The sequence below is a fragment of the Ornithodoros turicata genome, chromosome 8, assembly GCF_037126465.1.
Source record: "Ornithodoros turicata isolate Travis chromosome 8, ASM3712646v1, whole genome shotgun sequence".
Classification (NCBI taxonomy): Eukaryota; Metazoa; Arthropoda; class Arachnida; order Ixodida; family Argasidae; genus Ornithodoros; species Ornithodoros turicata.
Genome location: NC_088208.1, coordinates 35,867,881 through 35,882,689, shown reverse-complemented (window position 1 = coordinate 35,882,689; position 14,809 = coordinate 35,867,881). Strand labels below are relative to the sequence as shown.

At 46.8% G+C, this 14,809-nt stretch overlaps 2 protein-coding genes across 2 annotated transcripts in view; both read right to left on the bottom strand.

Moving 5' to 3' along the window:
* The window catches only part of LOC135367145 (calcitonin gene-related peptide type 1 receptor-like), a 135,964-nt gene extending 122,849 nt beyond the window's left edge, over positions 1-13,115 (bottom strand). Inside the window, exons 1-2 of the mRNA XM_064600263.1 lie at positions 13,004-13,115; positions 9,839-10,033 (exon numbers count right to left, since the gene is read on the bottom strand). The gene's annotated coding sequence lies outside the window, so the exon portion shown is untranslated. The remainder of the gene's footprint in view (positions 1-9,838; positions 10,034-13,003) is intronic.
* On the bottom strand, positions 441-2,789 carry LOC135367589 (uncharacterized). The gene has a single exon (XM_064600879.1). It carries the CDS (start codon positions 2,787-2,789, stop codon positions 441-443), a length of 2,349 nt encoding a protein of 782 aa, XP_064456949.1.
* Positions 13,116-14,809: the final 1,694 nt, after the last annotated feature.

Genomic DNA, 14,809 nt, shown 5'->3' with positions numbered 1-14,809 from the left:
GGTTTTCGTGCCACAGATCACCAACGGTTTCCCAAAACAGACGAGGGGCTGCGTCATAATTTAGAGCGCTCAGAAGCTTAGCAAAGATAAGAAAAGTCGAAACGCGTTTTTTGTAGCCATAGCACAATTGGTGTCCATTCTTGGGAAGGACTGATGGTCGGAGATTACGGAAACAAGAGAAAGGACAACAACACACAGTGAGGGACTGCAATAATACCTTGAGTCACACGTCACGCAGGTCAAATCTGCAGCCATTGCACCACACGGAATGCCGAAATGTGCTCCCCGTGCTCAAAAAAAGGAACGAGTAATGCCAATAACGCGTTACCAATTTTTGTAACTGATTCCGTTACTATTACAATTTTTTAAAAAGTAACTGAATCGTTACTTCGTTACCAAAAAAAGTAACCGTTACCAGGTAACGAGTTACTTGTAACGAGTTAGGCACAACTCTGCTTCAGGGACAGCAGGCGACTCACTTCCCGCATGGCATCCGACACAAAAGCGGGTCCCCGATCGCTCAAGATTTCCCTCGGGATCCCCGTCCGGGTGAACATTTCTACAAGGCCTTCTGCTACCCTTTCCGTTGTGATGCTAGGTAGGGCCACGGCATCCGGGTAGCGTGTCGCATAATCGACCATCGTGAGGATGTATTGGTTCCCCTTCGCGGTGGCTGGCGAGATTGGTCCAACGATGTCGACGGCAACGCGCTGGAATGGCGTCTCGATCGTTGGCATCTTTCCGAGAGGTACCTTGGCCACCTTTCCTTTTGGGGTTGTCCGTTGACACTGGTCGCAGGATTTGACAAATCGCTTGACATCCGCTTGTACGCCTGGCCAGAAGAATTCCGTTAGGACCCTGTCCGTAGTCTTTTGCACACCCTGATGCCCTGACATAATGCCGTCATGTGCCAGCTTCAATACTGCTTCTCTGAACGTCTTTGGCACGATCATCTGCAGAAATTCTTTTCCAGCTCCCATTCGGTACAACCGGCACAAAATACCCTCCTTTACGACGAACTCGTAACTGTTGTTTTCATTGCGGCATTGAAGTCTCTGTCCGACTCGGTCAAAACAGCACTTCAAAGTGACATCCTCTTGCTGCTCCTTCGCAATTTCTCCGGGCTGCGCTGGCCATTCGTGTATTTCCGCTACTCGGAGTGATGCCCGTTCTCTCCTCCCTTGAGTCTTTTCCTTGGCCTGTCTCCTCGTCTCCACTGCGGCACTCAGTTCCTCTGTCTCTTCATCCTTCACGAGTTGCGTCTGCAGCCTCTCGGCATCTGTCGCTTCACATGATTCCCAATTGGGGTCTGGGTCGCTTGGTTCTCGGGCTCCGGGCACGTTTCCTAGGATCACGTCGTAGAGGGGGTTTTCCATACACTTGGCCGTCAGGATCCCGCTGAAAAACGGCGTCTTCACAGATATCCTCGCCTCTGGAAGGTTTCTTACAGTCCCGTCCACCAAGTACACTTGACCTACTTCTCCCGTCAGGTCTTCCTCCTTGACGAGCATCTTTCTGACGATAACTGTATTGCTTCCCGTGTCGCGCAGCACTGTCACGCGATGTTCTCCCAATTTTCCCGTTACCACTGGCATACCCTCGACCTGGAGCAAAGTTTTTGGCGAGACGAAGGCGTTCACCACTGGCAGCTTCACTCCATTTTTCAGTTCGATGTATCCTTCACTGATGCAGTCGTCTGCGGAGTTACGTTTCTCCGTCCTCGGGGCTACAATGCACGATGCCTGGGGCTTGGCCGGTGCTTTTTCCCAACACTGTCTTGCGGTGTGCCCTGCTTTACCACACGTGTAGCACGTTACACCCACTTGTCTTCCTTGTCGCGATCTGCATTCTGAGGCCACATGCCCTATCTTGTTACACAAATAACATCGTCTCGGGTTACGGTTTTCTTCTCTGTCCCGTACTTGCTTCACGTTTGTCGTTCGTTTTGGTTCTCCTACTACTTCCACTTCTTCGTTCTTGTTTTTCCCAAGACTGCTCTGACATTGGGCTTCCAAGTAGCGATCCGCTAGTTTAGCTAAATCGGTCAGCGATTCAGTTTTTCGTTCTCGCAGGAACACGGCAAGCTTAGGCTGGCAACCCTTAATGAACTGTTCGGTCAGGAGCAAATTTCGTAGGTTCACGTAGTCATGCTTCGTTTCGGAGAGGTCTACCCAGCGGTCGAAGAGGTTACTCAGTCGTGCTGCAAACTGCGTGCCTGTTTCTCCCTCCATAGGCTTCCCGCTTCGGAATTTCTCTCTGAACCCCTCCGCTGTGAGTCGGAACCGCTGAAGGAGCGCGAGCTTCACTTTATCATAATCGGCGGAATCTTCTGGGGTCAGCCTGGCAAACACACCTAAAGCATCTCCGCTTAGGCACACGCTGAGCGCTGTAGCCCATTGTTCTTTTGCCCACCGTTGACCCGTCGCCAGTCGTTCGAAACGCAGCAAGTAGGCATCGAGATCATCTTTCTTTTCATCAAATGGCGCAAGCCACCTATGAGGACTTATGGGCAGCGTGCTGCTTACGTCGCGCGTAGCGCTCTGCGTTGATCCAGTTGCACCCTGGTTCTGTAGCTCTTGCAGTCTAATCTTAAGTTTTACTTCTTCTGCCCTAGCTTTCGCTGCTTCAGTTTCTCGAATTTGTTCTTGCTCTCTCGCATGTAGCTGTTCCTTCAATAGTTCTCTTTCTTGCGCTCGCCTTTCTCTCTGTTCCTTCTCAACCCATTCTTTCAACGCGGCACCCTGAAGGCCTAATTCCTTCCCAATCGCTACTAGCTCGGGCAAATCCATGGCGTACACGTCTCAAACTTCGCAAAACTCGACCACAAGTTCACCGACGAAACCTTTTCTCCACCACTGTTCCTGAGTCCTGTCGCGGACGCCAGAAATATGTCACGGGGCTCAGGGATCGTGCGTGATATCCCCCAGCTCCGAGATCGATGAAGGTATTCGAACTCAGCGGGTAGGGTGGAGATTGGCCAGTCGATGAACAAGAGGACGAGGACACATTGCTTTCGTAACAAGCAACAACAATTTACTCTTTCGCAAAAGACATAACATCAATCGAAATAGCACACAACAGGAAATGTGCAAGTATCGATCAAGACACACAAATGAGGCGGGTATCGCACCACACCAATGCTACCGACTAAACGCGAATTACGCACAAATTGCCCGGCTACTGTCTAAAATAGTTCCGCAAAGTTCGTACAATGAAAAGAAAAGTTCGAACAGTCAACTTATCTCTGAGGCGGACGATTCTTGGAGGCGGTCGGCTTCGTTGCAGTCGATACTGTCGGGCGGCCCTCTGGATCACGTCGGATGCTTTCCTTCTTCCTGGTCACGCTCACACACAAAACTAATTCTCACAAAATGTCGCAGCTTCCTGCGATGTCTTCAAAACTCCGGGTTGCACCACTTCTGTCGCAGCTCCCTGCGATGTCTTCAAAATTCTGGGTTGCACCACTTCTGTCGCAGCTCCCTGCGATGTCTTCAAAACTCTGCCGTCACTCAGATCTTCGCCGATCCGCTCCTTCCGCACCTCCAATTATCTCCGGCGGCAAAACCGCCGCTATCTCGTTACGACTTTCACTATCCGGTGACCATGGGACGACAACCTACTTTCGGCCGGTCGCTCCTTTTTAATCCCTCGGCAGACGGGGCACCCTCAGGCGCTTCCACGAAACGAACCCATTCTTCCCTACGAAAAAGGGTCACCACGCGTGCCACATTCTCGGAATCTATGCCGAAGTCCCTTTTGGTTACGTGAGAACCACGACGTTCTCACGGCTGTACTGCTATTCTGGTCCTCGTGATGGACACGTGCTCTCTTTGTGGCTGACCACGAGTCTTGCATGTCGTGGTCATGGAAAATTACCTGGGCGCATCTGCCTGTGCGTAATGACTGAAAATTTGTCGCCCTGTGACAAAACTTACAGATTAAAATGGCTTCTATGGCTGCACGTAGAGAAACAGATACTCATTGAACGATGCGACAGCACCAGAGGACACGTGTTTCGCCGTGTTTGCGGCTCGTCGGCCCTGGGTAGCTGCGCATCGTTCGGGATTGGCAAACCAGGGGTCACTCAGCGAGTGATATACACCTGGGAGGGTGACTGAGCACTCCTCAATGCCACAGTGCAAGCCAGTGAATTATAAAAAAGGGGGAAAAGCCATTAAAAAAATAATAAGTAAATGATGCTAGACGTGTTTGAAATTCAAACTTACAGATTAAAATGGCTTCTATGGCTGCACGTAGAGAAACAGATACTCATTGAACGATGCGACAGCACCAGAGGACACGTGTTTCGCCGTGTTTGCGGCTCGTCGGCCCTGGGTAGCTGCGCATCGTTCGGGATTGGCAAACCAGGGGTCACTCAGCGAGTGATATACACCTGGGAGGGTGACTGAGCACTCCTCAATGCCACAGTGCAAGCCAGTGAATTATAAAAAAGGGGGAAAAGCCATTAAAAAAATAATAAGTAAATGATGCTAGACGTGTTTGAAATTCAAACTTACAGATTAAAATGGCTTCTATGGCTGCACGTAGAGAAACAGATACTCATTGAACGATGCGACAGCACCAGAGGACACGTGTTTCGCCGTGTTTGCGGCTCGTCGGCCCTGGGTAGCTGCGCATCGTTCGGGATTGGCAAACCAGGGGTCACTCAGCGAGTGATATACACCTGGGAGGGTGACTGAGCACTCCTCAATGCCACAGTGCAAGCCAGTGAATTATAAAAAAGGGGGAAAAGCCATTAAAAAAATAATAAGTAAATGATGCTAGACGTGTTTGAAATTCAAACTTACAGATTAAAATGGCTTCTATGGCTGCACGTAGAGAAACAGATACTCATTGAACGATGCGACAGCACCAGAGGACACGTGTTTCGCCGTGTTTGCGGCTCGTCGGCCCTGGGTAGCTGCGCATCGTTCGGGATTGGCAAACCAGGGGTCACTCAGCGAGTGATATACACCTGGGAGGGTGACTGAGCACTCCTCAATGCCACAGTGCAAGCCAGTGAATTATAAAAAAGGGGGAAAAGCCATTAAAAAAATAATAAGTAAATGATGCTAGACGTGTTTGAAATTCAAACTTACAGATTAAAATGGCTTCTATGGCTGCACGTAGAGAAACAGATACTCATTGAACGATGCGACAGCACCAGAGGACACGTGTTTCGCCGTGTTTGCGGCTCGTCGGCCCTGGGTAGCTGCGCATCGTTCGGGATTGGCAAACCAGGGGTCACTCAGCGAGTGATATACACCTGGGAGGGTGACTGAGCACTCCTCAATGCCACAGTGCAAGCCAGTGAATTATAAAAAAGGGGGAAAAGCCATTAAAAAAATAATAAGTAAATGATGCTAGACGTGTTTGAAATTCAAACTTACAGATTAAAATGGCTTCTATGGCTGCACGTAGAGAAACAGATACTCATTGAACGATGCGACAGCACCAGAGGACACGTGTTTCGCCGTGTTTGCGGCTCGTCGGCCCTGGGTAGCTGCGCATCGTTCGGGATTGGCAAACCAGGGGTCACTCAGCGAGTGATATACACCTGGGAGGGTGACTGAGCACTCCTCAATGCCACAGTGCAAGCCAGTGAATTATAAAAAAGGGGGAAAAGCCATTAAAAAAATAATAAGTAAATGATGCTAGACGTGTTTGAAATTCAAACTTACAGATTAAAATGGCTTCTATGGCTGCACGTAGAGAAACAGATACTCATTGAACGATGCGACAGCACCAGAGGACACGTGTTTCGCCGTGTTTGCGGCTCGTCGGCCCTGGGTAGCTGCGCATCGTTCGGGATTGGCAAACCAGGGGTCACTCAGCGAGTGATATACACCTGGGAGGGTGACTGAGCACTCCTCAATGCCACAGTGCAAGCCAGTGAATTATAAAAAAGGGGGAAAAGCCATTAAAAAAATAATAAGTAAATGATGCTAGACGTGTTTGAAATTCAAACTTACAGATTAAAATGGCTTCTATGGCTGCACGTAGAGAAACAGATACTCATTGAACGATGCGACAGCACCAGAGGACACGTGTTTCGCCGTGTTTGCGGCTCGTCGGCCCTGGGTAGCTGCGCATCGTTCGGGATTGGCAAACCAGGGGTCACTCAGCGAGTGATATACACCTGGGAGGGTGACTGAGCACTCCTCAATGCCACAGTGCAAGCCAGTGAATTATAAAAAAGGGGGAAAAGCCATTAAAAAAATAATAAGTAAATGATGCTAGACGTGTTTGAAATTCAAACTTACAGATTAAAATGGCTTCTATGGCTGCACGTAGAGAAACAGATACTCATTGAACGATGCGACAGCACCAGAGGACACGTGTTTCGCCGTGTTTGCGGCTCGTCGGCCCTGGGTAGCTGCGCATCGTTCGGGATTGGCAAACCAGGGGTCACTCAGCGAGTGATATACACCTGGGAGGGTGACTGAGCACTCCTCAATGCCACAGTGCAAGCCAGTGAATTATAAAAAAGGGGGAAAAGCCATTAAAAAAATAATAAGTAAATGATGCTAGACGTGTTTGAAATTCAAACTTACAGATTAAAATGGCTTCTATGGCTGCACGTAGAGAAACAGATACTCATTGAACGATGCGACAGCACCAGAGGACACGTGTTTCGCCGTGTTTGCGGCTCGTCGGCCCTGGGTAGCTGCGCATCGTTCGGGATTGGCAAACCAGGGGTCACTCAGCGAGTGATATACACCTGGGAGGGTGACTGAGCACTCCTCAATGCCACAGTGCAAGCCAGTGAATTATAAAAAAGGGGGAAAAGCCATTAAAAAAATAATAAGTAAATGATGCTAGACGTGTTTGAAATTCAAACTTACAGATTAAAATGGCTTCTATGGCTGCACGTAGAGAAACAGATACTCATTGAACGATGCGACAGCACCAGAGGACACGTGTTTCGCCGTGTTTGCGGCTCGTCGGCCCTGGGTAGCTGCGCATCGTTCGGGATTGGCAAACCAGGGGTCACTCAGCGAGTGATATACACCTGGGAGGGTGACTGAGCACTCCTCAATGCCACAGTGCAAGCCAGTGAATTATAAAAAAGGGGGAAAAGCCAATCCCGAACGATGCGCAGCTACCCAGGGCCGACGAGCCGCAAACACGGCGAAACACGTGTCCTCTGGTGCTGTCGCATCGTTCAATGAGTATCTATATATATATATATATATATATATATATTGGATAACTGCGTACAGATGGACGCGAAAAAGATATAGACTACAAGTAATGAAGCGACTTGGGAAGCCGTATAAGGATTAAAAAGAATGTAAATTCTAGGAAGTGTAAGTCCTAGGGTGACCCTGGGTCACCCTATGTCACCTAGGCAACCTTTTCCTGGTCACCCTAGGAAATCCTTGCCTTCTGGCGAAGAACATGACTGCCTGTGACTCATTTTACTCTTTTTTTTTTCCTGAACCTGTTTACCTTTGTTTGACAAAGCACGTGTGCTGCCCTCTCCCCTTGTACGTACTCCTCTCACTCTCCTCTCATTTGGAATTGTCTTGCGTCACCATAATACCCCATTCCTGTTGAAGACAGCGCCGGTGTGGAAACGTCGAATAGCCCTTGTTAGTTTTCAATAAAGTATCCCTTTTATATTTTTCTTGTAGAAGCACTGTCTCCACTTCTCTCTTCTTCTCCATTTCTTATTGAGTATCTTCATTTTTCGTGGTCAACCACGTTCCTTACATTCCACTTATAGATATGTGACGTAACGAGGAAGAGGCCCAACTCACGCTCGTGCATGGGCATGTATTCATTAAACTGACGTTGCTCGGAACGGACGTTCCTCTGTTCATTACATATATGTATATTTGCCTCACAGGGCTTCCCATGTTAGACATCACGAACGGAACATCTAATTGCTACACAGAGAAGTGGCGGTACCTAAACCGTGAAAGCCGAAACCGGCTTGTTTCGTTAAATTTAACGTGTGCTGCGATTAATCCCTCTAATCTTTCCACATACATTCATTGGTATTCCGTGTTTTCGATTAAAACCGAAGGATGGAAAAATTTGCCGGCGCATGTTTTCGCAGTTTTTCGGTTAAAAAACTGAAAATGCGAAACCCTAGCCATATCTTATATATTCACATCTTATCTTATATTATATGTTCTCATTAAACGCCGGCGTAGCAACACGCGCTAGGACGTGCAGGGGAGGAGAGTATGGGGAAAGTATGTAACTTAATCGTGCCTTCGCCAGAAAGCTAAAGCTTCACGGTAAGCTTCTAAAAAGCTTGAGATAGAATGGAGGCTTCGTAACATTACGTGGAGAGTACGAAAAAATGTGTCCCGATAACGATGTTCTTCATGCGGTGCACGGAATGCAAAGTGTTCGAGATGCTGCCTTTTACAGTTACATGCAGGTCTGCCACCCACTAACCTTGTTATAAAGCTGTAAATAAATGGAGAGTAGGAAAGACAAGAGGAATGCCGGGAAGAACCGCAGTACGTTTTATCTACTGTTCGGGGGGTGGGGTCATTTGTGTGCTCTCTACCATCGTCAGCAATAAGCAAGACAGCACTGGAATGCCGACCCGTTGCCGTAGCAACAGGACTCTTCGCGGCAACATGTTCGATTAAGTATACGCAACTCCTTTTTGGTCACTTTTGTTTCGTCTAACGAGTTCCATTCCTTTATTCAGCGTTAATTTCAGAAACGCGGCGAGACGTACAGTACGCATCTTCAGCGGCATCAGTGAGGCTAACGTAGACAGTATCACGACAAGGCTTGCCGTGTATTGTCAGCATCACTCACCACTTCTTGATTCTGATTCATACATATATTTCTGTTAAACACGTTTTTCTTCTCATCGTACTCCATCAGCCGTTCCATTTGTCCCTTCATTAAATATTTCCATATTACTATTTTGGCTGACGCGGGAATAAAAGCGCAGTGTAGTCTTTATGTAAGCATTTCTCAGGCTACTGTATTCGTACCTGAAGCCCAGGGTCTGGGCGAAAGCTTTTAACCTACGTAATAAATAGATGTTACATATCTTTCTGTTTTCATATTACAATTTGAAAGGAACTCTAAGAGAAAAAAAGAATAAAATGTACTGCGTGCCTTAGAGACAAAGAAAACGGTCATACATGACAATAGTAATGGGACTCGGTTTTACTCAATTATTTTTCAGAGTAACTAAGCCAATTACAAGTATGAGGTTCTAATTACAGCTGGAACATACTCAATTTCATGAGCCTGTAATTGTAATTAAGCTTTAGTGCTGAACGGCACATTTTGTAGGTTTGCGCATGATTTATGAAACTGCAAGCAATGCAGACTGTTCGAGTTTCTTCATTGTACAACCAAATATCCTCTGTTGTATTTTTGCTTATGGAGCGCGCTCGGCTAAAATAACGCAGCTTGTGCAACATCAATTTCAAGTGCGCCAAATATATAGGGCTGAATATTCTTGCATCTTTTTTTAGCGACGCTAATGGAAGATGCAACACGATCTTCTCTTCCGTACTTCACATATTTCATCCCTCCCCCAACTATACGCGCTACGCAAAAAAAAAAGGAAAAAAAAGAAGAAAAAAAGCACACACAGAGAAGACGGAGGGGAGCACTCTATCTCCGAAACCCACGTCCCATTCCCTTTTGCACTGAGAATACTGTGAACCCTGACCATAGGATGTACTTTATCAAGACACACGATCTATTGGCGGTAAGGCGAAACAAAATGAACCAATATTTCATCTGGTCTAGTCTACTTTGCGCACAGACATCTTATACCGAGGCCATGACGTCACAGAAAAAAAAGGGGGTGACAAGAAAATAGGAGGATGGTCAGAGTGCAACTCACCATTTCGTGCGCGTTTCCGAAAGGTCACCCAGGATTTTGTTTCTGTCCCATCCACAACGTTCCCATTCTCCATCTCTTGAGTCTGTCTGCATGCCTTCACTTCTTTGGCTGCGACTGTATGTATTAACTGGCACTGACAGTGAGTGTACATCACTGGCTGATGTATCTCGCGTCTTCCGTGTTCACAGCAGAAGCCTGGACAGGGAAAAAAAAATTAACACGCGCATGTCTGCGGAACAACTCTGGTAGCTCAACAGTTTGGCTCAGTGTATGTTATAAACACCCTTGTCAAGCCCTCTAGATTTTCTTTGCCTTTGATTCTATGTGTGTTTAGACTTTCTACTTCTCTGCTGTATTCTCGTATCAGATTCCAATACAGGGACATAATAATTTCTTTCCGCCTTGGCTTCGCAAAATCATAGCCATAATTCCTGGCCTTTGAAGCACGGGATAGGTATTGACTGTAGTTAACTCTATTCTCCACGCGGAATATAAACAATATAATGTAATTATAATAGAGGAAACGTTATGTACACTTTTTAAAAATACAGGTGCAGACCTACCGAGTCAATGCAAAATATCTTTTGGATTCAAGTCTAATTCGTGTATTCTAATTGTAAAATTCCAGCTTGTATCTCGCTTTATTAAACAGCAGGTTTTATTCCACTGAGAACGGTGCAGGAATAATTAATCTTTATCTTTTTTGCAAGAATATTCGTAATATAATCTCGGGCGGAAATGTGCAGGGAGACTTGGTGTCAGCTCCTTGTAAGAAGATATTCACGTTCTAGTATCATAGTATCTGGCATCCGGCGTGGACCTTATCACCACCGCAGCATGTCGCACATCTTAGTAGAGCTGCAAAGTTTCGAACAGTTATTCGCCTTTTAGTACCAAAATTGGCGATAGGGTTTGGTCGCCAGTCGTCGCTACAAAAATCTCGGTAGGTTCCTTTGCGAACTATCCCGTTCTCGTTCCATTTATTTTCAGACAATTTGATTATTTCGGTTCAAGGGCGTCACGTGCTTTAATCTCAGTGACTGCACATTGTTTCGGAACATAACTGGAACATAACTGGAGCATAACTGGAGCATAACTGGAGCATAACTGGAACATAACTGGAACATAACTGGAACGTAACTGGAACGTAACTGGAACGTAACTGGAACGTAACTGGAACATAACTGGAACATAACTGGAACATAACTGGAACATAACTGGAACATATAAGTGGAACATAACTGGAACATAACTGGAACATAACTGGAACATAACTGGAACATAACTGGAACATAACTGGAACATAACTGGAACATAACTGGAACATAACTTCCCCGCAGATCGGTCTATCTTTTCGTGGCCAGGGTTCATTTCTGAAGAGTGCACACACACACAAAAAAAAAACACAAAAAAACTGCATAGATTTTTCATTGAGCACATAGAAACAAGCAACGAATAAAAGTTCATATGGTTACAACGGCCTTGTTAGGTGAGCAAGCTCCATCTTTCCAAGCTCCCCTCTCTTTACAAAGTCCTGCACCGTGCAGAATTCGTATCCGAATCCAAACCCTCCAGCAGCGAACCAACAATCGCGCTCCAAACAAGAGCACGACGAGGCCGTCGCCCACACGGGCCAAATTCAGCGAGTAGGACCAACTCTCGCTGTCGCCCGGCCTCGCAAGACCCGGATGTGACGACAGTGACTCGCAGAAGTTCCGGCTGAATCAGAGATTTCTCGCCAGAGCAAGGAAGTTGATTCGAAACGACTTACGACACACGCGAATCCTGCCCCGTTCTAGAAGTGAGTCATACGCGCATTCTCCTCTAGGGATAAAAAAATAAAATAAACAAAGAAAATAAAAGAAGAGTGCTGCATGGCGTGGACCCGTAAAATCCGCGATTAGCGCGAGCCTTTATTCTGCCTCTCCCCTAATGCGTTTGAGCTGTTAACACGAGCGCGAAGTTTGCACGTATCGCTGTCGGCTTGTAAAAGCGACGCACTGGCACAACAGAACTGCAACACTGCAGCGCTGATCCAGCCATCGGAAAAAAAATTGAACACGATATGGCATTTACGCAACTGCTTCTCACGTTACTGCGCTGTAGACAAAATACACACAGTTTCGGCACGAAATGGCAGTTAACCACGCGCGTCTCGTTAGGAAACAGGCTATAATATAGAGTGCACCGCCTAATACGCTAAAGCTGGCAGCACGCGCCACGCGAAGCACTGCATCTAACGGACGCGCAGTAACTGCATCAAAACAGAGCGTTTCGGCATCACGGTGAAATGCCTTCACAAGTTTGAAAAACCCCGAACAACATCGGCGTTTTTTTTTTCGTTTTCTTTGTTTTTTTTTTCTCACAATCGTTTTGGTTAAACTGTGTCAAAGTCACAGACTCAAAGAAGCGCGGCCAAGAAAAATGGTTATCCCTTCCATGCACGGTGCACTGCGACTGAAAGAGCTTTCCAGGCCATTACATCCCGTTTTTTAAGCAGGCTCGAGATCCCATGCTTCGCGTTCGGCCTTGAAACTTCTGCGGCAGAGTTCCAATTCAGGGATAAAATAGACAGCCTTCGTGGCTGTATAATTGTAAAATCATTGTGTAGTGGATCATTTGCAAGTATTCGTTTTTAGTAGGGTTGTGCGAAGGGTTCGGATTTTTCAAATACCGAAGCGATCAGTTCTATATTCGTTCAGAATCGTGTACACAATTCTGTATTAAAATTTATTCCGATTCGAAGCGATGTGCTTTTCGAGCCGAACATATTCGAATCGAGAATTTACTGTCTCGATTCATCCGGGCTTGAAGCGTCTGGTGGACACGGGTTGACTTCTTTCTCACGTGAACCTTTTCCTGCCGTGCCTTTCTTCGAACTGTGTCTTTAGTGGGTACTCGTGGGCTGTATTAACTTGCGTGTTTTGGTGAACAAATCATTTTACTCGTTTGTTTCAGCTTCCGTCTGTGTCGTCCTTATTTGTTTGTTGCCAGACTGTTTGCTGTTAAATTTGTTTGCTGCTCGGGCTGTGTTCACTACGTATAATGGAACAGTTCCGAAGCGAAGGCAAACAGTTCGTTGTTGCTTGGGGAAAAGAGTGAAGCTACAATGAAATGCGGCGTTCGCGCGCCGGCTTAATTCCAGACTTTTCAAGATCAACTCACATGTAAAACACCGTCAGGGACCACGAAGGACAGGAAAACAGCAACGAACCAGGCGGACTTGAACGGTAGCCTGAAGCTTTAGGGGTGGGTGTACACTCGGCAGATAACATGCACGAGACGCGTCCGTAATCAACCACCAAGATCGTCTTGGAGTAAGAGCTGACTCAGCAGGAAGTAAGGGTGCCGTCTAGCGGGTCAGAAAGAAAACACAGTTGTAGTTATCGCAAGCAACGCATCATGAAAAAGCGTTAAGCAGCAGCCGGAGACCATGAGGACATAGCTGGCCGTCGATGTGCCGACTCATGCTTGATGCTAGCTCCTTGAGTTACCACTAGTGTTGGGCCGAGAATATGCGCTATCAAGGTTTACTTTTGACAATGAGCGATTTGAACCACGTGACCGCATAGATAAGAGGATAATTCGTTCAAGACGCTTTGCTCTGGTATGCTGGAACCGTATAGCGAAAAGTACCTTGGGTTCATGTATAGTTTAGGCAGGCCATGCGATTTCCACCTTGGAATCTACATACCTGAATGTAATTATGCAAGGTGCATCGTAATTCATTATTAATATGCGGCGCTCACTACCCCAAATTTCTCCAGAGACCAGCTTCATGCGGAAAGTTTCGGCAGCGACGGTCATGTCATCTCCATCTTCCCATTGTTTACCTACCGAGTGTCTTCACACCACCTAGCCCACTTCCCGGCATTCTTTTCGTCTCAACTCTCTTGCCTGTTATTGGGAGCACACAGTAGTTTCGCTAGCAGACGACAGCCGCTCTTGCTAAGAAAGCGCATTTGACGTTTGCATTTGGTTCTGAGTGACCGCTTATATCCATTTTAGAGTTGTCTGAACTGCTTGCCGCAAAATCACACCTTCTCTTATAGGTATCTGCGTTTTTATTGCCCACGTGAGTCAAGAATGACGAGTCTAGTGCACTTGACAGCTAATATGTGCGAGTGCAGGATGACAGTCTCGTTCCCAAAAGCCTCACGAGGGCAATAACAACTAAGGTATCTATAAGAGGCGGTGTGTTTTTGCGGCAGACACTTCAGGCCACTCTAAAATGGATAGCTGCGGTCACTCGGAACCAAATACAAACGTCAAATGCACTTAGCAAGAGCGGCTGTCGTCTGCTAGCGAAACTGCTGCGCGTTCCCAGCAACGGGCGAGAGGAAAGAGGCGAAAAGAATGAGGGGAAGAGGGCTAGGTGGTGAGGAGGCGCTCGTAGGTAAACAATGGGCGCATGGAGATGACATGTCCGCCGCTGTCGAATCTTTTGGTGGTATTAGGGTCTCTTGAGGAAACTGAACGCCTCATGTTAATAATGGATTACGATGCACCTTAAAAAATTATGTTCAGGTATGTAGATTTCAAAATGGAAATCGAATGACGGACCTAAACTAGACATGGACAAGATCTGGTCCTTCCCGTAATTCAGAACCCCTTTATTTACTTTACAGGGTCAACCATCGCGTGACCTGGACACGTGACGGCGCTTCACGTCACTTCACTTCACAACATTTCACAACGATAAAGGCAATTTTCTTTTTCTGTTTTGCTGGGACGTGCATGGATGGAGTCAGGACAGAAGACATGAAGGACTGAAGAATAGCTGGCCTTGCATACAAACGACATTGCAAATAGCAGATTGACACCTGCTTCGGTATAAACTCTTCCATATTGTTAAGGATAACTTAACGAGCTGGACTCTCGCCCCCCACCCCCTCTCTCACAAAATTGCTTGGTCTCGGGCCACATCCAGTCCACCAACGCTCTGCCATCAAAGCTCTCTCGACCTTTCTG

Coding starts and splice junctions, on each gene's coding strand:
- LOC135367589 (XM_064600879.1), bottom strand. CDS start 2,789: ATGGATTTGCCCGAGCTAGTAGCGATTGGGAAGGAATTAGGCCTTCAG.